Genomic DNA, 23,433 nt, shown 5'->3' with positions numbered 1-23,433 from the left:
GTATTAAACACACACACACACTCACACACACACTCACACACACACACACACACACACACACACACACGGAAAGAATAAAGAGAACATCACATCATTGAAGCTGCTTATGATAAACTCATAAGTACCATGATCCTAAATGCTAAAAGCCTAAAGATTTCTTCTTTTGTATTTCAATTTTTCACACAACAGATTTTGATCATATTCTTCTCCCTCCATCAACTCCTCCCAGATCCACCCAATTTCTTTACTCACTGAACTTCTCTTTCTAAAATTAGAAATAAAATGGGGGCTGCTCAATCTTTAAGGGCATGTACTACCCTTACACCCGCCCACACTCACATCCAACATCTTCGGCTTTTGCGGGTAACTTCACATACCCCCACACATACGCACATAATTAAGAATCATAAAACTATTTCTAATGGAACAAGTGAATTAACAAGAAGGTCTGCTTTTACCACTTCTATTCAAAATTGAACTGAACATCCTAGTCATGACAAATAGGCAATGAAACTAAATAACAGGGTTTCAAAATTTAAAGAGTAAAATATGATTTTTTCTATTCACAGGTAAAATGAGTCTTAAATGTGAAAGATTCTAAGCAAATGAACACTGCCTAAAATATGTGAAAATGTTCATCATTGCTTTCCATTGTAGACACGAAAATCAAAAATTTCTTCCTCATCCTAGCCAGAATGTACACTATAGAGAAAAACAAAAGCAAACCCCATAAGTACTAGAATGTGTGGAGCGTATCCTTATACACCTCTAATAGTAATGTAAACTAGAATAACCACTATAGAAATTACTACACAAACTAGAAAATATCATAAGTCTTATCTCCCTAGCTTCAGTCATATGCTCCCAAAGGAATACAAATCATTATACAACAGAGATATTTTCACATCCGCAGTTATTGTGACCATCTTCCCAAAGTCAAGATTGAAGTTCCAAAATAGGTGGATAAAAAACATGATGCTCATATACACAATAGCAATTTTCACAAACTCAAGATACACCTTAAACTCTACAAATAGATGGATAAAAATGCGATGTACATATACACAATGGAAATTCATCCATAAAACGAACAAAAATAGATCATTAGCTGGGAAATGGGTGAAACTGGAGATCATCATTTTTACGAAAATAAGGCTGTCTCAGAAGACAGCCATATCATGTTGTCTCTCATAGGCAGAATCTTAATTACAACACAATAGGAATAAACCATGAAAGGAGGAGGGGTACTATTTGGAGGATCATAGGAAACTAAAATGAAGAAGGAGCAAACAAAAGAGGATAATGAGACAGAAAAATAAAGACAAATGCATGCCTTTCCATATATGGGAATAAATTTGTGCTGGATGTATGGATGGTTGGGACTGTTTGCACACACACACACACACACACACACACACACACACACACACCATGAAAGCAGAGTAGGGCGTTACTTCTGGAGAAGACAGGGACAAAGGAGGTGGCCAGTGGATGAAAGAGCACAATGAAGGTGATTATCAGCAAAGGTAACCATTATACATGTCTGAAATGGCATAGTAACCATTAGCTCTGTAACCCATTGCTAACCAGTAATGACCAATGGGTATTGGGGGAACAAAAAGGTCTCATGTATACTGCACAGCAGGGTGACTACAGATAACAGCATTATACTTCCTATTTTAAAACTACATTTAAAGTATTCGCCAGAAAAAATGAGACCGTTTTAAAGAACTAGGCATGCTTATCGTGACTGAAATATGTAATATATATGTCTACCATACTACTTAAAGTACCTCAATAATGTGTATAGTTTTATACTTTTGCATAAGATATGTAAAGTGAGAATAATTTTTTTAAAGAAAGGTAGCCATCTGTCCTCTGACACCTACAATGTAAAAGCAAACCCTCAAATCTAAGGTCATCTGTGTTCTGGGAGCGAAAGAGTCCACAATTACAAATTTGACCTCGGCTTTTTGGTGCTCTTATTTGAAATTAGACCCCTTGAACGGAGCCCCCTCCAACCTTTGCCAATGATGGAATCCACACTGGATTGACAAGCCCTTCTGTCGGAGTCCCCTGGGGACAACTCAGGCACGCCCAGAGATTTTGGCATCCCCTCTCCAGCCTCCTGCAATCTCCTGACCTGTGCGTCTCTCCTGCTGTGTCCAGCTACTAGCAGGACTCCACCCTATGTGGCTTGGAGGGCAGAGCTGGTGGAGGTGGAGGGCGAGACTGGATCACAAATCCTTTGTAGCAGCTCTGTTGTCTCGAGTGACAGGCCGCGTACAGTGCCACGGATTTTGCTGAGTCATGGCCACGAGCAGTTTTAACACTATTAGAGCATCCAAATGGACATTCCCTTTTGGGTGTGAAGTTTGGGGATTGTTAGTAACATATAGACGTATTTTCTCAAGTTAAAAGCTTGTGAGCTAGGCGTTGGTGGCACACGCCTTTAATCTCAGCACTCGGGAGGCAGAGGCAGGCGGATCTCTGTGAGTTCGAGGCCAGCCTGGTCTACAGAGTGAGTTCCAGGACAGGCCCCAAAACAATACAGAGACACCCTGTCTCAAAACAATTAATAATAATTATTAATACTGTTAACATGTCCAAATTGTCATTCCCTTTCGGGTATGGAGTTTGCAGATTGCTAGTAATTTATAAACCGTGTTTTCTCATATTAAAAGCCTGTGTCTCTTCTGCTACAAGTTGTCACAGGGGACTTGGGGAAATAAGTGGTCCCCGTATTGGAACATTTTACAGCAAATCCATTGCGATGCAGGAATTAAAAGACCACGTGACCTTCCACAGCGCTTACGAGCCTCTGAGACCCTTGAGCTCTCATTGGGTGTGTGGCTTGCCAGATGATTATTTCCCAACCAATGAGCTTAGAGCTCTTGAGGCCAGAGGCCAGCCTTTTGTACCTTGGAGTTTCCGCTAACCACCAAGGCATATCCGGGGATGGTCTCATCTCCACAGAAGTTTCTTGTCCTTCCTGCGCAGACTCAGACTGTCGTTGCCCAGAAGACTTCCTTTAGGTGTGAGGCCACCACCTCTGCACTTCCCAGAATTCCCTGTGCCTACACCCTGCTACAAAATCCCCAGTGCTCGTCTGGAGAAGTGTGCTGCCGTCCTGTGAGCTGCTGCCACTGCTGTTGGCTTCAGCTTTAGTGCAGTTTCGCACAACTCCTGGCCTCCGGGTGTCCCTTGCGACATGGCCTACATCAACTGTCAAGACTGGGCTGTAGGTGACTTGTGCCGCAGAGCTGCTAGCGATGGAGACTTGGACTTGAGGGAAGAATTCCTCATAGTAGCTCTGTTGTCTCTCGAGTGGCTTCTATTTGTGGGAATCCTTGGCTTCCTGACTTTCCAGATAATTTTGCAAACCATTTGGAAAAATGAGGAGGAGGATCAGGAGGTGGCTGACATCACCATATTGCAGAAACCTCCACCCTACAATGAAGAGCAGCAGAATGTGTATGAAGAAGAGGATGGATTTGAGTTCGATTTCGGTGAGGATTTTTATGAGGACTTGGACTTCAAGGAGTACTCGAATGAAGAGGACAGTGAGGAGGAAGATGATGACGATTCAGGAACTTCAAGTGTCTGTGAGTTATGGTTAGGTTTTGGTCCTCATTCTAGATTGTGATCGAATTTGTTCTTCACTGTTATCTGATAGAAGGACCTTATTCTTACTGTTGTTGAGCATCACAAATGTCTCATGATAGACAGGTACTACACTGGGATGTGAAGCCTTGCAGATGAGCCTGTGGGCTGGGGAATAGGAAAGTGACCATGCAGGAGAGGGATTACCAGGCTGGGAGGCATAGGACCTCATAAACTAAGCAGCCTCTCAGAAGGCAGACAACTGGGCAGCCTATACTGAAGAGCAGGGGCCAGACATCTGCAGATAACTGGAATGCAGCCAACCCAGGATTGTGCAGCTGCAGGCAGAGTGGTGCTCAATTCCTCCACCCTTGCTTCTGCCTTTGACACTTCTGGCTCACATAAAATCCATGCTCAGAACTTGCCCATCCTGATTAAGTGATGATCCAGTTTCTGGAAATTTGGGGTCCAGTGCACCCAAGTGGAAGCCCAAGTTAATAAAGACCCTGTAGTGTGGAGAAAAAACGTAAGTTGCCTTAAAATCAACCTCATATAAATCTATGAGAATTATTAACTGTTACTAGAGTACTTAAAAGATTCATTAGTTGTATGTATCTTCAAGGACTGAGCAACTTCAAACCTAATATGACTTTTTAAATTGAAGGCAAGTGAATTCATTCCTCCTCATCCCCTCTCTCCTCTTTTCTGTCCTCTCTCCTTTTTAAATTTGTATTTGCCATCCTCAAATTGCTAGACACATGAGGTACATCTTTAGACTTTATTTTTTGCTCTTTTGGTCAGGTGATGTTGGCACAGGCCTTTAATCTCAGAATTCAGGAGGCAGAGGCAAGTGAATTTCTGTGAGTTCTTGCCAGCTTGGTCTACAGAAAGAGTTCCAGAACAGCTAGGGCTGTTACACAGAGAAACTCTGTTTCAAAAAAAACCCATTTTTTTTGCTTTTTTTGTTGTTGTTGCTCAGGTGAACGTGTACACACACATATAAGAGATCAGCCAGAGGAAAGCTTTGTGCGTGTGTATGTGTGTGTGTGTGTGTGTGTGTGTGTGTGTGAGAGAGAGAGAGAGAGAGAGAGAGAGAGAGACAGAGAGAGACAGAGAGAAAGAGAAAGAAAGAGAAAGAGAAAGAGAGGGGGTGGGGAAGAGAGAGAGAGAAAGGGGGGGGATTTCTCCTTAACTTTGAACTTGCAGATTAGGCTCAGATGGCTGGACAGTCCTTTCTCCACCTCCCTGACCCTACATTACCAGTGATGGCCATCAGGACTCTCTGTTTCATGTGTGCTTGTGTGCCTGCGTGCGTGTGGTGGGTTCAAAGCATGTTTCATGCTTATGAGGCATTTATTGAGTGAACACTCTCCCTAGCCTTTTTCATCCTATTTGAAAGAATGCCTTGTTATGTTGCCTGATCCAGCCTTGAACTCGTGGCAATTCTCCTGCCTCAGCCTTAAATGTGTACATTTTCCATGAAGTTTTGTTAAAAACATACAGAACAGAATCAGACAATTTGATTCTGATCCCCTTTCATTCTATGGTCCAGAAAGAATGAGAATCCCAATGTTGGAAAAGAGGGAAAAGTAGTAAGCAGGGAAACTTAAAAGGCAGAGAAGGTGAGAGCAATAGAAATCCTGGAACAGTTACTAAGAAGGGTCCAGGCCATCTTTTCATTTTCCTCTCACATTTCTATTCTCCAGGTTCAACCATTGATAGATTCCTACATGATGAAGTTAAGTATAAACTGTCTTATTATTTTCGTCACCTTGGTGTTCTGGAGCCACAATCAGCGGTCACTGGTGAACCAACTGCCTATGAATATGAAACATCAGATGAGTCATTTGAAGGAAATGCAGATGAGGAGCAATGGGGAGAGGACGAAAGTGGAAACTTTGAAGAAGAGCCTTACAAGGACAGGGTTTTGCCAGAATGGTACTTCCCTGAGGAACGCAGGTATAGACTTAGAGCTCTTAGTAACCACAGCCTGTTTGAGAGAGAGAGAGAGACAGAGACAGAGACAGAGACAGAGACAGGTATTAAACCAATTATGATACACTCCTAGTTAAGAAACAGTTTGAAGTTAATAATGTATTTATATATACAGAAGTCAATACATTTTATATGGATTTCATTACCAGCTGCAAGTTCTTTATCGTTGCACCTTTATCGTTGACCAACAGGAAAAGGTTACCAAAAGAATTTTTATCTCTTCTTTCTTCGCCACACAAATGTAGTCTTTCATACTAACAATACTTTGAAAGGGCTGATTATTTACAAAAAAACCTGAAAAGTTAAGGGTTTTGGGTGAAACCAGGCTTCATGATTAATGCATATTAGTTTAGCTGATATTTTTTTATATTTCATAAAATAGTCAAACAAAGCTATGGTGATTTTTATTTACTACTGAACTAAGAATGGAATCTTACATCCCCCTCTATTTATCTCTGTCTGCCTTGTTCAATTTTATTGTCTCTGAGTGTCTGATAACAGTCTTATTCGTATTTTAAAGATATTGAAACTAAGGTCCTGGGAGGTTGAGGGAATATGATGTCGGGTTTGTGTAGTGATCACAGGCAGATAACTTTATTCAGAGCAGGCTCTCCAGAGGCATAAATGAGCATTTATAATGGTGGACAGACGGGCAATGAAGTTGATGTGAGTGATGCCCTCAAATACTTTTTCTTTTTGTATTATATAAGGTTATATACTTTAAAGCAAGTATACAGTATAATTCAAGTATCTCACCCACATATTCTCCTACCCTCTCTCTTGTCACCCCTTCTCATTTCCATTGGTCCCTTTTCTTTCCAAGATGGTTTTGTAAAGCCATCCCAGTCATAAGCACCTGATAGGTAAGGGTCTGTTGCACAAGCAGAAAGTGTATTAGTTTCCCATTACTGAGAGAAGATAGTTATACCAGAATTGATCAAATTTAGAAAATCATTAGTGTCTTCTGATGCCATAAAAATATTGTTTTTATCTTATTTCTCCCTACAGTTGCAAAGCCTAGAAGAAAAGAACGTGTGGAGAAAGGGGAAAGTTAAGTTTCTGGCGTTTGGTCTAGCCCCAAAATTTGACTTTGTTCTACAGTTCATCGCAGAAAAAATGCCATCCTCTGACATCTGACTTTACACTAACTTTTCATGGATGCTTATGGCTACCTTTGTTGCTGTTAAAAATAAAAGTTTGTTTGTATTGCATAGGCTCCAGGGTTGTTATGTGAATAACAGCAACTCAGATTTAATTTTATACGTTTTCTTTCTAGAGTTGCCCCAGCTTACTGGCACTAAAATGAATTGTTTTCCACTCTTGATGGTGAGAAATGGAAGTCTAGTTCTTAATGCGTTTCATTGAACAAAAAAGTACCCAGCTTACCAGGATGCTAAGTGATCTACTATTGAGCTACTGTGAACCACTAGCAGCAGCAGCTGGCCGTTCACTAGAAATGTACATTCTTGGACGGTACTCCAGGCCTACTGAAGCAGAGATCCTTAAAGCAGACCTTTATTCAGGTTTCCTAAGTGTTCCAGCTTACCTCAGAACAAACACACTATTAGCAGTGTATATTTTCTGAAATGCTTGCAAAGTTAAATGCAGATTCCTTTCTACCAATTCGAAGTACAAATGTACTTTTCATGAAGAATATTCAGTGCTCCTACCAAATACTTTTATATAAAATTTGAAAACAGGCAAAAAAATCACTGCTTATTTTATATTTATAGTGAGAGACATACATACATGGAAATAGCGTTTAGAAAATAAATGTGAGCCAAAGGGTGATAGCACGTACCTTTAGTCTCAGCACTCTGGAGTAAGAGGCAGGCAGATCTCTGTGAGTTAGAAGCCAACTTGGTCTACAGAGCGAGTTCTAGGATGGCCAGGGCTACACAGAAAAACCCTGTCTCAGAGAGGGGAGGGAAATATATGTGAAAAGGATAAACATCTTATTTAGGACAATGATTACAACTTATGGAAAGCATGAATTCAGTTAAGGGCATTCACTGTGCATTTCAATTCTACTGGTAATTGCATTTGGGAGGTGTGTGCACAGATGTAAAAGGTTCTGGGAGCTACATGCACAATATATCTGCAAGATGCAATTGAACTCAGCAAGGTGTAAAACTTGGGTATTCATACTGACAGCATGGATTCTGGAGACAGACCTCTTGGATTTGACTGCAGCTCTACATTGCAATCTTTATTGTTTCTGAGGAATTTTCTTTTTGAGGCAGGGTCTCACTACACATCCCTGGCTGACTTGGAACTCAGTATATGGGCAAGAATATCCCCAGACTCACAGAGATCCACCTGCCTATGCCTCCCAAGTGCTGGGATTAAGAGCATGCACCACCATGCCTGGCCCCCCAGCTCAACATCCTACCAGACGGTATAAATTAGAGCAAATATTTAATCTCCATATACCTGGTTTCTCATATGTAGTTTGTTTGTAATAACTGTGTATACTATAGAGAGTAAAATGAGAAAAAATAAGCGTTTAAATACAGTTTCTGGCAAATTGCTTTGTAGTTATTAAAAAGCGATGTATTGTTAGCTTGATATATTTAAGAATTCACTAATACTTCATAAAACGTTGGATGAGTTGTCCAAATTTTTCTGTTCCAATTAATTTTTATACCTTAGACTGAGGGCTTTAATACAGCTTCTTAACTAGCTAAAACTAGTTGTTTTGAGTTGAAGAACGAGTAGGCAATAGGCCAGCCTAATCTTTTCTTAGCATAATTCCTGGAATAACTTAAAAGAATAGGCATTTATGGGAGAGAGACTGGGAGAGCAGGGGGCGAGACTGCAGCTGAGATTTAAAATAAATAGGTGAAAAGGTTTAAAATAAAAATAGAAGTTTATTTGGGCTATGGTCAAGAGGACACAGTCCACCATAATAGGGAAGCTATGACAGGGCGAGGTAAAGTGAACTGGTGATAACAGGAGCATTTGACAGAAAGCAGCTTGGGCTGAAGTAGTACCAGACTATAATCCTCAGTGTCCATCCCTCCAGCAGCCAACTTCCTCCGTCTGGGTCCTACCTCCTAAGGATTTCACAAACTCCCAAACAGCACTACCAGCTGGGGACTAAGTATTCAAATACATGAGCCTATCAGAGGCATTTTACATCCAAAGCAAAAGAGCTTTTGTTCCAAATATGCTCCATTGATGCTAGCAATTCTAGAACCAGACAGTGAAAAGAAAAGCCTCCCACAGGTCTCCCAGATGGCATTCCAATAAAATAGTATCAAAAATATCAACCAAGTTTGGTGATACATGTCATGATATTTTAATCTTTAATCTCTGCATTCCAGAGGCAGAGATAATTGGATTGGCGAAAGGTCAAGGCTAACCTGATCTACATAGTGAGTTCCAGAATAGCTGGAGCTATATATATTCTGTCTCAAAATAAAAGAAAAACAAGACAAACACAGAATCAGGAAAAAATGGTGTACTATATAGTGTTACATCCCAGAGACTTGCTGCATCATGGGATACTTAGTTTGGGTAAAAGCTTCCAAAGGAATTAATATGCATTGTGGATTTGGGTCCTTGTCCAGAGAGGAGAAAGTCTACATTGGTCTGTATAGCTCTGCGGTCCCAGACAGTTTGTGGAATTCAGATGTACAGGATTTCATTCTATGGTCCAGGTATTTCATTTTGAGTATGAGACACATTGTTAGGTAGTCTTAAGTTTTGGAAACACCAACCTCACAGTATTTGGAGTATTCCTTTTTGAGATAATCATTTTACTTTCAGTGCTGGAGAGCAAACCCCAGGACCTGTTACATGCTCAGTAAGTGCTGTACCATTGAGCTACAATTTTTGTAAACCTGACTTTCCAGAGTATAATTTTACTCTGCACAAATTATCCCTGCTGAAAGATGAGTTACATAGGACTTTATACCAATCTCTGCATCATAAACATACTATTTAACTGGAGATGCAGGGTCTTCTGTATGTTATTCATATCACTCAATAACTTTAGAGCCAGGTGTTTGTGACAATAGGAACACTTTCAGAATAAAAGAATCAAAAGATTTCTGCCACCAAACTCAACAGATCTTTGTGCATCACTGAGCTAAAATTTGTGAAGCTAAATGATTGCCTCTAGCTATTAATGTTCATGACTCATCTCAGCTTTTAAGTGCAAACCATCTTGGACAGACTTTGGACAATGACTAGCAAAGGCCTAATGATTTCCTCCCAGAACAAAATTCATTTAATGGAGGTTTTTGCTTCCAAGCTCCCCTGCTTTAATGGCTATGATTTTTTTTTAGATCTGCACTGAGGTCTGAGTCTCCTTCTCCATGGTCTTGCTTCTTCCCCTTTACTTTCTTACTGTTGACCTCTAATAGACCTCTTGGGCTATGACAGCTCCCACTCAGTGTCTGTTGCTGGGAGGGCCCAAATGATACAGTCTCTTACTGGAGACATAAATATGTTTTGTGGGTAGTAGATGTATTTGCTCCCTTTGAGGTTACTCCCACAGGAAATAAACTGTATCACTGTGTGCTTGTCCAAGGAGAGATAATGAAAATAATGTGTTTCTCATACTGATCACTCTGCTCAGTTATTTTGTAGTGCAAGTGGCTAAGTACTTCTATCATCATAGAATTATTAAAACACTATAATTTTTTTTCATGAGATTCTAATACAATGACATAATTTCTCCTTCCCTTTGCTCCCATGTAACTCCTTGTTCATCTATAAATGCAACCTGCTTATTCTGTATAATATTGCTTATTTATATATGTTTTCAACTCAAACAGTTTTGGTGGCTCACAATGTAAACATCTTGAAGTTGCTCATATTAATATTTTGATTGAAGAAGCAAATATATGAAATACAGCAATTTTTAGAAGCTTACACACTTCGTGTATATTACTGTTACCTCAGAGCTATGTAATTCCTCAGCTTTTTGTAAGAACATCCCAAGGGATTTCATAAAACACTTAATAATTTTCTCTTAGGACAATGTCTTGGTCTTTTCCAAAACATTAAATGAGTATAAATAGTGTGACCTGTGCTGCAATATGTCTAGTGGCCAAATAAATGTGAAGCCAGAAAATGAAATATTAAAATATAAAATCGACTTACAGAAATGGAGTTATATCAACTCATCTAATTGGTTGTTGATCAAGTCCCAAATGGCACCAGCTGCTGTAAATGAGACCTCTTACACATGGATAGTCCCAAATTTCTTTGTCCTCCTAACATTTTTCTAATTGTTTTACATGGTTAAAATTGTTTGTTTAAGTATTACTTTACACACATTTTAATGCAAAAATGGAGGCAATGCTGGGCAGTGGTGTCGAGCTCCTTTAATCCCAGCACTCGGGAGGCAGGGGCAGGCGGATCTCTGTGAGTCTGAGGCCAGCCTGGGCTTCACAGTGAGTGCCAGTATAGGCTCCAAAGCTACACAGAGAAATCGTGTCTTAAAAAGCCAAAAGAAAAAAAAAAGAGGCAAGGGGTTGGCTAATTCTGGAAGACTCTTGTCTTCTATAGTCAACATAAGGTGAGCACCTTATTTCAAGACAAATAAGCTGGTTGGGACATTAACTTATACACTATCCTCTCATATTCGTCACGGACTTTTACCTGAGACACGTGTCCAGCCAAAATGCTAGATAGACTCTTTGTGTTTTTAGAGGACCGTGTTAGACCGTAACTAGAGACCAACTATCAAAATGAGAGACCTAGGCCCCAGAAAACCCCTGATTGGCAGCCCGTACACAGACCCTGAACAGCTCAGCTCCAAGCCCCAACCCAATGGAAAAAAAACACCCTGGATTTGGGACCTTAGCCATCAAAAAAGACACTTTATTCACGAACCTAGCACCAGGAAAAAACACGCCAGCTCTACAACTAATGCCAAAAGAACACACTTGACCCCTAGAATCAGAACCTGTAAAAGAAATTCGCCCAGGCCCTAAAATTGGAGCCTAAAAGCTGAAAAGAACCACAGAAAGAAACACAGTTTGGCTCTCAAACCAGAGCCATCTCTGCTTTTGACACAAAACCAGCCAATCCCTGAGCAGGGAAAACTGACCAATCCCTGAGCAGTAAAGTAGTAACCCCCAGCCTGGGGTGTGAGCTTTCCAGCCAGGGAAATAGGGGCACGGTAACTCTAGTCTAGAGACACGACCTTCTCCTGACCTCAGCTTAGGGAAGTAGTAGGTAGCCTCGCGTCTAGGTGAACATCACTCCTCACAGATTTTAAGTCTAGGGAAGTAGTGGTCCCTGGTTGAGAGGTGCCCCCCTGTCCCCCTGACTTTAGCAGGAGGCAGCCTCTTCCAGTCAGAGAGGCATGACTGTCCCTGACTTCTCCCTGACCTTAGACCATGGAGGGGCCCACCAGAAACCAGTGACACCTCAGCCAATCAGAAACGAGTAAACAACTCCTGCCCAGACAGCAATGTTGCAATTTCCCAAGACCTTGGGCAGCCAATCAGTTCAGTCCAGATGCCGGTTTGAGCCAATCATAAGACTGTAACTATGCAGTTTTGGAGGGCTTGAGCCAATCATAAGACTGTAACTATGCAGTTTTGAAGGGTTTGAGCCAATCATAAGACTGTAACTATGCAGTTTTGGAGGGTTTGAGCCAATCATAAGACTGTAACTATGCAGTTTTGGAGGATTTGAGCCAACCAAAAGCCTGTAGATAGGCAGGTTTGGAGTTTCCCCAAGAGCCCCCCTCCCAGTATGTAAACCCCCTTCCCTTGCTGCTTATCTCTCCTGCTTTGCTCCTGTTCCTGTTGCTGCCACAGCTTGGAGGGACACAGGGACCCAAGTTGGTGATTCGGGTTCCAGATTTCAGGCTTAACAAAATATTGGCTTGTGAGGTTTTTTAAAAGTCATACTTATAGGGGTAAAACAAGTATATATTTTGGGATTATTTATGGCCCAATTATCTTTTCTTCTCTTGCCCCAGTGTCCAGCAACTGAGAAAAGAAAAGAACTGAGGCTGCAATTGAAAGGTGTGGAGTCCAAAAGAAAAAAATCCAATTTTGCTGGAGAACATCCAAATAGTGGCCTGCACCAAGGAGTTGTGCTTCAAGGATTCCATTGATGAATTGAGTGTTAAGCAGGAATAAGACCTGCGTATAACCCCTCATAAATTCTGAGCAGTTTGTCAAGGTTGAGTGAGGAGCAACTGGCTCAACTTCCTCCACAGGATCAGGGCTCTAGCAAAAGTTTTATTGATGCTTGGGTTGTTCGTAATCTCGAACTTACCATCAGGTGATTCACTAGAATTACATCATGGTTATGAGCCCTCAAACCGTCATATTCTTTCCTTAGTTGCAAGGAATTCTGAGGGAACAATATGAAAATGGTAGCTATACTTCACTAAATTACCCCCCCCCCTTTAAACATGAATGTCCCTCAAATCTTTAGCCTTTACTTCATAATTTTCATAATTTGCAGTTTTGGTTACGATCTCCACAGAAGCATACGTATGTCTTTGAGAAAGGCTGAATTACAAGACTATTTGCAGAGAGGTGTGGAAGGCTTAAATAAGCCATCAAGGTTTTCCAGAGCTTTTAAACTGCTGGAGCCTTTTACTTTCCCTATGTTGAAAGGAACAGTAATAGGTGGGAGAAATTACTAGACTCCAAAGGAAAAATGGTAGCTTCCAGATAGACATTGGGGCAATCAGTAGAAGAGTACCAGGAATCTTTGAAAGACTTAGGCAAGTAGCCCAGAAAAAGAAGCCCTCTAGCCTCACTTTCTTCTGACCATTCCCTCTAATCTCTTGATTGGTTGGAAGCATTGAAGCAGTCTATAGAGGCTGGGGCAGGGTAGAGAAACGGTGATCTGAAAAGAACAATGGAAATCATTTAGCACAGAAAACTTTATAAGGGTGGACCTACATGTTAGGACTTCCCAGAAAAATGTACTCCCTTTGTGAATTTTATAAAAAGCCCCGCACCCTCAAAGCAACAAGATACATAACTAAATATAAAGATCTGACTTTCGTATAGCTTTGCATGGTACTTTCTGCCCCTGTGGCTTCTCCATAGTGTACCTCTAGGAACTCTGACTTGTCACGTTAAGAACCCTGTGCAGCAGAGAGCAGTAGGTGCGGAATACATGGCACCCTGCAAAAATTGTTGTTTTCTTAGCTTTTGCCCCAACTGCATTTCCTGTAACTTAGCTATCCTGGAGTGAAGCTGCCACCTTTGGTCAACTATAAGTGAAGCAATCACACTCATTCTTTCCTCAGATATGCTTCATCTCAGCTATAGTGTTGAGTCTGAGTAGCAGACAGGAACTGCTGCATTAGCCATGTGATAATGTGTTGCTTAGCAACACTAGCTGGCAGACTTCTCGAGCCTTTCAGCAGGGAGAATTGGTTTTAAAAGTGTGTGGGTGTGGGGTGGTGGTGGTGGTGGTTCAGAGACTAAGGAGAGATTTAGGTAATAAATAAAAATGATAACATAACAGTTTGAAGAAAAAAAGGAAAATGGAGATGAGTCTGAGAATGTGCTCTGAGAAACTCAGTTGAAGAAAAGAGAGGAAAAAGGGTAAATTGAGGACTGTCTGTTTGCAAGAGGGAGTGAGGAGGTGATACCAGATCTCTTCACAGACATCCGCTCTGTTACTTCTATTTCACATCAAAAGTCATGCAGTCTCTTTTCCTAATGATTTTTTTTGGAAGTAAAACCCCTCAATTTTAGCAGTAGAAAGAATTGGCAACTACTTATTAAGCACTATGGTATCCATAGCATTACTTAGACCAGTAAAGATTATTTTACAATCACTACAATAACTTACTCCTTGAGCACAGCCTTTTACATTTGCCAGGTGCTTTTAACAAGACAGTTAAATTCTTGTTTAAAATCACTGTTGTTGTTAATAGTAAATTTATATTGTAAGAACTACTTCTGGTATTCATTTTCCGGTAAATAAGAAAAATGGGGAAATTTGACTCTCCCATTTAGCAGCTATTGGGCTTGCTTGTGCTGCCCTAAGGCACACTGAGAAAAAGGATCATCAATCAAACAGCTATTCTGTCCTCATACCAGTACCAGCAGTCTTCAACACTCCTCAACTGCTTCGAGACAGCAGCCAATCATAGCTTATTGCCCTGGGCCCTGGGAACACACCTATGCAGGGCAGTTTGAAAGAGTTTCTACTACTCATTTTTGCAATCATAAGTCTTGATGAATCCTTTCTACCTTGGCCAAAGTGGTAGCACTTCCCTGGAGAAGGATACACCATGACTTGTATCAATGCCATGGTCTGTAAAAAAACACAAGCTATAATGCTTGCTATTGATTTCAAAATAAATGGCTCTGACTGACCAAATTAATTGCTGTGGTTGTTAACACAATCATCTTGGGCCATATAAGCAGGCTGCTCCAGTCCGATCTGTTTGTGGGGAGATACTTGCTTTTGCTGCCTCTTTGGTGTGGCACCATAAAAGTGTAATGAAGACTTCTCCAGTGGTATTTGCTTGCTTTTGGTAGCGTGAAATGAACTGATAACCACAAAGAGGATGGCTTCATAGCAGGTTGGCCTTAAACAGTGACATTGATCTCTGTGCAATGGATTGACTGATAGAAAAGGACCAACCTAGGGCTGCTCCTGCAAGGCTGATGAGCTTGCAGATACCCAGGGCAAACCCAGTTACACAAGTACCATGCATCCTACCCTTTGGCTTGATACCTCTAGGCAACAACACCAGGTTGGGGCAGTGACTTTATTCCACAGATGTCACAAAACTCCAACAGCACAGGCACCCAATGATCCATACCATGGTTTGACAGATCTATGCCGGCACTGAACACTAACTGGCATCATGCAATGACTCAATACCACCCAGTTCCAGACTTCTCAGTGCCAAGTAGTGGTAATCACCAAGTAATAGTGAAGGAAGTCTCCCATAGGGGATCATCAAAGTCTATCACATCATTTGGGGGAGGACTGAGACCTTCCTCCCTGTATCTTGGCTGAGACAGTAACCCTCCATAGGGAATGGGGTTCCAAAAAGGCAGATCATGCGCTACCCTCTCTGAGGAGTGAATGAGGGATGGGATGAGGGATGGGAGGGTGGGTGGAGTGGGAGGACGGGAGAGAGAGGGAACTGGGATTGGTATATAAAATAAAATTGTTTTTAATTCGAATACAAAATTAATTAAAAATAGTAGAAGTAGCAACTGCCCATAGAGGTTTCAGTCTAGCTAATAGTTCCCACAGGCCCAAATCTGCCTGGAATTGCCTGTGTGGTACCAACTGTAGCAGACCTCCCCAGAAATCTATCCACCCAACAAGATCCCACCTACAATAGAAACAGAAGCCTGTGGTTGAGTGATCCCTGTGGTACTCAGCCCCCACATGCCCTGGTTCTTGAGCAGCAGTGTGTGCTCCAGCTTCCCCCAGGCTTCAGATTGCTGTCTTGACATGTGCAGTACCATGAATCAGAGTAGTGAAATCTGGCAACTGAAGGTGCAGGTAAACAGTTCAGGGCAGGCAGAAGAGCCGGTTAGGGGAGGAGACACAAGGCAGAGAACTATTAACAGGGTATATAAAGCCACAGAAGAGAACCTGCAGGCATGCTCACCAAAATGCTGGCAGGTCTTGGGGGCAAAGAGTCCCAGACCGTGAGCTGAGAACTGTAACATTACAGGATGTGAAAGGGCCAAATGACTCAGTCCCCAAGCCCCGCCTAAGGCCTACAACTTCAGTGTCATTTGCCACTTTGACATTCTGCTGCTGTCAAGCATGGAGAGAAAGAAAAGTTGCTAGAGGCCAGCATTTGAACGCCTCATTGCCTACTCACAATTTCCATACAGGTAAAATGACTGATCCATCGGTTAACTAAGTGGTGATCTTTTCATAGCTGAAATCGCAGGGCTAACTGACTACCGCTATCAGACAATGCAGGGATTATCATTACTTCAATTAAGCACAGGAATAAACTGAATTCCTAAAAGGAGTGCTTTCCAAGGGCCTCACATTTAAGAAAAATAAGGCTGGGACTAAATACGGCTCTTCCTGAGACCAACTTCCACACAATATGTGTGGTAGGCCTAAGCAGGTTCACTTACCCTTTACTGCCTGTTGTCCTGGAGGGGAAGAGCTACTGTAAAGTCCTGAGTCAGTAAGTGGTTTGCTATTTCATCTTTTTTATTCATTTTGTTCAAGTGTGTTCACTTTTGTCTTCAAGCACTTGGCTTAATTGAGCCAAGTTTGCACATAACCAGCATCTAAAAGTCCCCAGCTCCATCCAGATATCCCAAATACACATCTTAGGAAAGCCTTGTGTCTCTCATTATAACAATGATCATGATTGCTAAAGGCCTGGTGTTGTAGAATATTATATTAAGCTGTGCTACATGTGTTTGTGCTGTGGATCTTTTGTTTTAATGATGTAGAAGTAAGAAAAGGAAAAAGTTCAGAGGCAAAAGGTAGATGGGTTAATTTAACTTAAGAAAGGCTGGCTAGAAACAAGCCAAGTTAGGCCGGGCATAGATAAGTAGCAATAAGACTCCATTTATAATTTATTTGGGAGCTGGGTGGCAGATCCCCCCAAACAGTAAAAAGAACAAAAAACTAAAAGAGTAAAGAATAAAAAACAGCCAACTGCAGCCTCTTGGGTTTCAGAAGGAATATTTGAGAGATTGGGGTAATTTGTGACTGAAGTCACATAGAAGTATTACATAGAACAGAACTGGAAACTGAGTGGCATTAGTATGGCTCCTGTCCACTTCCCCCATGTGATGCTCGGGAACTTCAGTAAAGCAGAAACAAGTCCTCTGATTGGTATCAATTTCTCCCTTGCTTCAGTCTCTCCCCTGTGAGCTCTCTTTTGATGGGTTACATTTCCAAATATGTCACTTAGCTACTCAGCAATGTTCAATTACTTCCCAATTCAGTACTTTATTAGATTTGTCACATGATATTTAATAATGGCTTAATATTGCCCCATCTTCTTTGCAGTTGTCTTTATTAATTAAATTTGTCCTCTGACAATTTTATACATGTGTGTAATACATTCTGATTACGCTATCACCCTCCCCTCTCTTTCCTACCTCGCACCCGGGTCAAAACCCTCTGTTCTAACTAGTTTCAAGTCAACTTGCACAAGCTGGAGTCATCAGAGAGGAGGAAACCTCAATTAAGAAAATGACTCCATGAGATCTGACTGCCGGCAAGCTTCTGAGGCATTTTCTTAATTAGTGATAATGTGGGAGGGCCCAGCCCATTGTGGGTAGTGCCATTCCTGTGCTGGTGGTTCTGGGTTGAGCAAGCCAGTAAGCAGCACCCCTTCATAGCCTCTGCACCAGCTCCTGCTTCCAGTTTCCTGAACTGCTTGAGTTCCTGCCCTGGCTTTCTTCAGTGTTGTACTATGATGTGCAAATATAAGCCAAATAAGCCCTTTTATTCACAACTTGCTTTTGGTCACAGCTTTTATGGCAACGCTAGAAGCCTTGACTCTCTACAGGCTCCTTTTCCATACTCATGTCTTTTTGTTTTGTTTTGAGATACTGAGTTTCAGCAGGACCATCTGTGTGAGGATGGGTATGGAGCTATGTAGTGGAGCGTGGTGGACTCAACAATGGGTATACTTCTGAAGCTAATGACTCCATCAGTAGCTAATAGTTCAGCAGGGAGGGTCAGAGCCCCATGAGTCCATCCCTAATTCATGACTGACCATTAACACATTCAATTTTGTATAGGCTCGGAGCAGACAACTGTGGCTTCTGCAAGTTCCCAATAACAATGGCTGTGCTGTACCCAGAAGAGAGCATCTATCCACCCATATTCCTATCCTTTGACTCTTCCATTCTTTTCTCCCCCTCTTCTGTGATACCCAGGAGCCTTAGAGGAACAGTTTTATAGCCTGTTCTGTTCCTTGCAGTTCTTAAACTAATTGCAGGGGTAGCATAAAATTTGGCAACAGTAAAAGGTTTTTGAATCTACAAAGAAGAAAAATCAGTTCAAAATCACCTGTAACGGATCTAGCATGTCTCTGGCAGCACTCCCATGTTTTTCCCGATGCTGGTTTCTGAATACACTACATATCTATAGCCATAGGAGCTTGAATGCACATGATCTCCTTTGAATGTACAGTATGCACAGCAGGCACTGTGCAGGGCATAGTCCAACATGCCAGTGAATGGGTCCTGAAACACTAAAACTTAGATTCAAGGGTACTGTGCTACAAATTGCAGTGATTTTATAACACACAATATTTCTGCTCTTATAAAATATAGCAGTTTGATTACAGAGACTAAAGTCTTTGTATTTCCTTACTGTGTTTCTTAACAAGCAAGTATCACATTAGTCTAACTTTGGATTGTATTGTGTTAGCATTTAGGTTTTTAAATTGTAGTTTCAGTTGCTACTTTGAGTTTTATTTTTCTAATTAAGTAAAAGTTTTCTTGAAATGACCACAGAAATTCCAATAATTTCTGAAATGGCCTTATACATATTTCTGTCATTTTATGTGGTATATTAACATGAAACAGCCTTCTTTTTTCCGTTTCTAAACTTTAACTAGAAACAAGCTTGTTTTACATGTCAATCCCTGTTCCCTCTCCCTCCCCACCTCCCCTGCCCACCACCAACCCCCTATTCCATCCCCTTTCTGCTCCCCAGGGAGGATAAGACCTTCCATGGGGGATCTTCAAAGTCTGTCATATCATTTGGAGCAGGGCCTAGATCCTCCCCCATGTATCTAGGCTGAGAGAGTATCCCTCTATGTGGAGTGGGCTCCCAAAGTCCATTAGTATACTAGGGATAAATACCGATTCATTACCAGAGTCCCCATAGGTTAACCAGACCTCCAAACTGACATCGACGTTCAGGGTGTCTGAAACAGTCCTATTCTGGTTTCCCAGCTATCAGTCTGGGGTTCATGAGCTCCCCCCTTGTTCAGGTCAGCTGTTGAAACTGCCTTCTTAACACAGACAATTGTAAAATAAAAATATAAATCAACTCTGAAAAGCTTTGAAGATGCTGTATATTTTGCTGTATCAAACATTCAGCCAAGCCAGGCAGTGGTGGCGCACGCCTTTAATCCCAGCACTCGGGAGGCAGAGGCAGGCGGATCTCTGTGAGTTCGAGGCCAGGCTGGACCGACAGCCTCCAAAACAATACAGAGAAACCCTGTCTCGTAAAAACCAAAAAAAAAAAAAATTCAGCCAAGATTTATTTCTTTCTGTAGAAATAAACAACTTTGTCCACCTCATTAGCATGAAAATTTGCCTTCATCTCCTTTTGCTTTTGTCTTTAACAAATGGTAAAATTATAAGTATACCAAAAACTGTTTTAAAATAAATTCTTTGTGATTTATTACCAGTATTTGATTTATATACCTATTTCATGTACTTAAACAACCAGACTTCTGTAAAAAATTCTTGAGTGAAAAGCCATCAAAAGTGGAAAAAGTTCAATTTCAAGATGCCCTGTTAGAGCCCAAGTGTCTGAAATATGGGGTTATTCATTGGCTGTCAAACATAGTCATATATCACATCAAGGTCCTCAGTCTGCCATTCCTCTCTTCATGAAATACTTTTCACCTTCTAATATAGTACTTGGTTTTGTAATGTGTAAAACTGGCTTAGCCAAAATGTTTCCCAGAATTCCATTTACTGTTGATTAGAGTAAGCCATGGCAGAAATTCTTGTGCGAGTTTGGCAAGAGAAGATTGCCATTTTGTAATTCACAAACTTTGTCACATATCTCTTAGCTTATGTTGCTATAAGGAAGCAGTTGGTCCTAGAATTACTCCATATTTTTCCAGATGATATTTTAGTTTTCTAATTTCTAAAGCAGGATGCATATTTAATTCACATGAAAAGAACTTAATAAAAGTGGGAAAGGGTTCAGTTGTGAACTCCAGAACATGCCTAAGAATCCCGTCTTGTTGTGCTCTTTCCCAAATGAAATTAATTTTCCTTTCTCTGATGTGTGACATGTGGGCCTCAAGATCCAAATTTGGCCTTACATTGCAAAGCAATCTATAAACAAACCCTTTGCAGAACTGCTTATCTGATTATACCTGAATATCAGCTTCGTGATGCTCCAGGGGAAAGCTAGGTTCCTTCTTAGGGTTCTTAGTTAAATGAGTAAAATAGCTTAAGAATAGACTTGGATAGATACTCGAAGGAAATTTTATTATAGTTTAAAAGAAAAGAACCCAGGACAGATGAGCTGTACATCTCAGCAGCTGTCTGGAGAACAATAATGAAGGAAAGACAAAAAAGATAGTATGGATGTCAAACTCATGACCAGATATGCAGCTACATGGTGGAGAGGGAGCTATAGAGAAAGAGTAAGGAAACCCTAGTGTTGAAATTACAGGCATGAGCCAAAATATCTGATTCATCAGGCCATCATTATTGCTAAATACCTATTGTGTCTTGTTTGCTTATTCATGTATACGCCCATGTTTTAGGTCCATCACTAACTGTTTGCTTTGTTGAAGAGCTATCATGTGCCCCCAGCCGTGGTAAATGGCAGAGATGCAGCAGCAAATGTTTGGTTAAGTTTTATTTTCAGTTTTACATACAGTAGAGTGACCCTCAGTTGAGGATTTGTCTCCATCAGATTGGCCTGTTTGTAGGGCATTCTGTAGATTAATGACTGCTGTAAGAGAGTTCAGCACACTGGGGTCAGTGTCACCGGTGGCCACGTGGTCCTGGGTTGTATAAGAAAGCAGGGTGAGGAAGGCATGGGGAACAAGTCAATAAGCAACTTTCATCCAAGGTCTCTGCTTCAGTTCCTGCCTCTGGGTTCTTATCCTGACTTCCTTCAGTGTTGGACTATAAACTGTAAGGTCAAATAAACCCTTTCTTTCCCAAGTTGCTTTAGTTATTGTTTATCACAGCAACAGAGAAGCAAAGTAGAACGTCATCCAAGAGAGCTCCCTGACTTCAGCTGTCATTCTCTCCAAACCCTCTGAACTCAGCGGTGTTCTTTGTTGTTGATTCCAGGAATCTTTAGCTCCCAAAACCCAATGTTTACCAGTTTCCAATTCTGGCCTTCATTTGTTATCAACTTGATTATATTCAGAAGCACTAGAAGACATTCCTGGTGTGTCTGTGAGAGGGTTTCCAGAGTTTAACTGAGGTGGCAAAACCCGCCCTGAGTGAATGTACTTCATACCACTCCATGCTCTGTGATGTAAAACTAAATAGAAAGGAGAACTAGAGCTGAGCACTTGGGCTCATTTTCCTGTGGTTCCTAATAACTGATGCAATACTCCTTTTAAAGTGCCTTCTCCACCATGGCGAACTGTATCCCTTCTTAAATGTGAGCCCAAACAGCTCCCTTTAGTTACTCTTGTCAGCTTGTTGTTAGTACTATTAGTCTCCACAATGAGAAAAGTAATTAATAGGTTTATAAAATGTAGCTAATACATCCAGCTCTAGGATTTGGGTGCCCAAAGGAGGAGGCAGAATCCCCTAAGAATTTGAGAAACCAGAGATTTCTAACCTGTACTCACAGGGTTGACCATGGCTAAGACAGGAGGATCTCTGGGAATTCCAGATGACTTGTGCTAATAGTGATTCCTGGGTCATTCTAGGCCAAAGAGTAAGATCCTATACCAAACGCCCCCCATCTGAAAAATAAATAAAAGCAGTGCCACCAGCTGGGTACCCAGTTTTCTAACACATGATCCTGTAGGGCTCATTGACCCTACTGATTAGAAGGCTCCTTGGTGAACACTGAGAGCAGAAAATCGAGTATTACATCCCAAGGAGCAAAGAGGGGAAAGACCAGACAATCCTCCTGAATGCTTTGCTACATTACTTTGTTTGACCTTGATCTTGAAAATATTATGCATCAAATTCTCAAGTACATCTCACATTGTTTGTGTGGTGGAAATAATACAGAAGATTTGTATTTTTAACTGTCACTCAAAGAGACTAACTTGCTCCGTGAAGTCATGTTATAGCTCTAACTGTTGAGAAAATTTATGGGCAGACAGAATTTTATATACAGTCTAATCAAGAAAGCATCAAAGTCAGGTAGATTTAGAACCTAAACTTCAACTATCAGTCACTAGATGTGTGTGACCTTGGACAATTCATTTTACTTTGATCTGTAGTTCCATCATTTGTAAATTTTTATAGGAATAGTAAGTGAGCCCAAGTGAGTAAAGTATATAGGATAGGTAGTGACAGAGAAGGAACGGTGAAAAACAACATTTAATATAAACCAAAGAAGAATGAGGCAAAACTTTCTGGAGAGACTGCATGAATCTGTAGTGAGAATTTTACAGAGAGATACTAATGTTTTGTGAGCTTAACATTGAAGTCCTTTCCAATCTTTAGTTTTGTAATTCTAAGAATCCCAAGCAGTAAAACTGCAGAAACAACAGCTGTGCTTGAGCTCACACTATGAACAGGGGAGGCCTAAATTCCTAATAGGGCCTTCTGAGAACCGTTCTTCTAAATCTACAAACCTCCTTAGGAACTACAGAGACAATGCATAGTAGTATCTTGGATTTGAGAGCGCACACTCCACACACTCCACTCAGCCTATTGCTGCCATACTTGGCATCCTGTCTCAGCAGTGCATGATCTTCTAAGAGTCACCTTGACTCATTATGTTCCTTGATTCAGTCAATTGGGGCTTCCAGTGCTGATCCTTCCTTCTTTTGTGGTTTTATAACAATGTGCTGTCGTTGAGGAGATGATGCCAGATGTTTACAGTGTTCCCTGATTATCCAGGCTTTTATACATGGCTTATAGATACCCTTTTTAGTTTGGCCTCCACATTTATCTCCTCCATACTTCTTTCCACCGTATCCTCTCTAGCTTTGCTGACTCTAGTTCAATATTTCATTACCAATGTAGGTTTTTC

At 41.1% G+C, this 23,433-nt stretch overlaps 1 protein-coding gene across 1 annotated transcript; it reads left to right on the top strand.

The window, feature by feature from the left end:
* The first annotated feature begins 2,747 nt into the window (after nt 1-2,747).
* LOC121139850 lies at nt 2,748-6,775 on the top strand. Its single transcript, XM_040743870.1, has 3 exons — nt 2,748-3,605; nt 5,310-5,562; nt 6,607-6,775. Exons 1-3 carry the CDS (start codon nt 3,212-3,214, stop codon nt 6,617-6,619), a joined length of 660 nt encoding a protein of 219 aa, XP_040599804.1. The 5' UTR covers nt 2,748-3,211; the 3' UTR covers nt 6,620-6,775.
* Nucleotides 6,776-23,433: the final 16,658 nt, after the last annotated feature.

Source organism: Mesocricetus auratus, unplaced genomic scaffold (assembly GCF_017639785.1).
Source record: "Mesocricetus auratus isolate SY011 unplaced genomic scaffold, BCM_Maur_2.0 Super-Scaffold_100003, whole genome shotgun sequence".
Classification (NCBI taxonomy): domain Eukaryota; kingdom Metazoa; phylum Chordata; class Mammalia; order Rodentia; family Cricetidae; genus Mesocricetus; species Mesocricetus auratus.
This window is presented reverse-complemented; position numbering and strand designations above follow the sequence as displayed.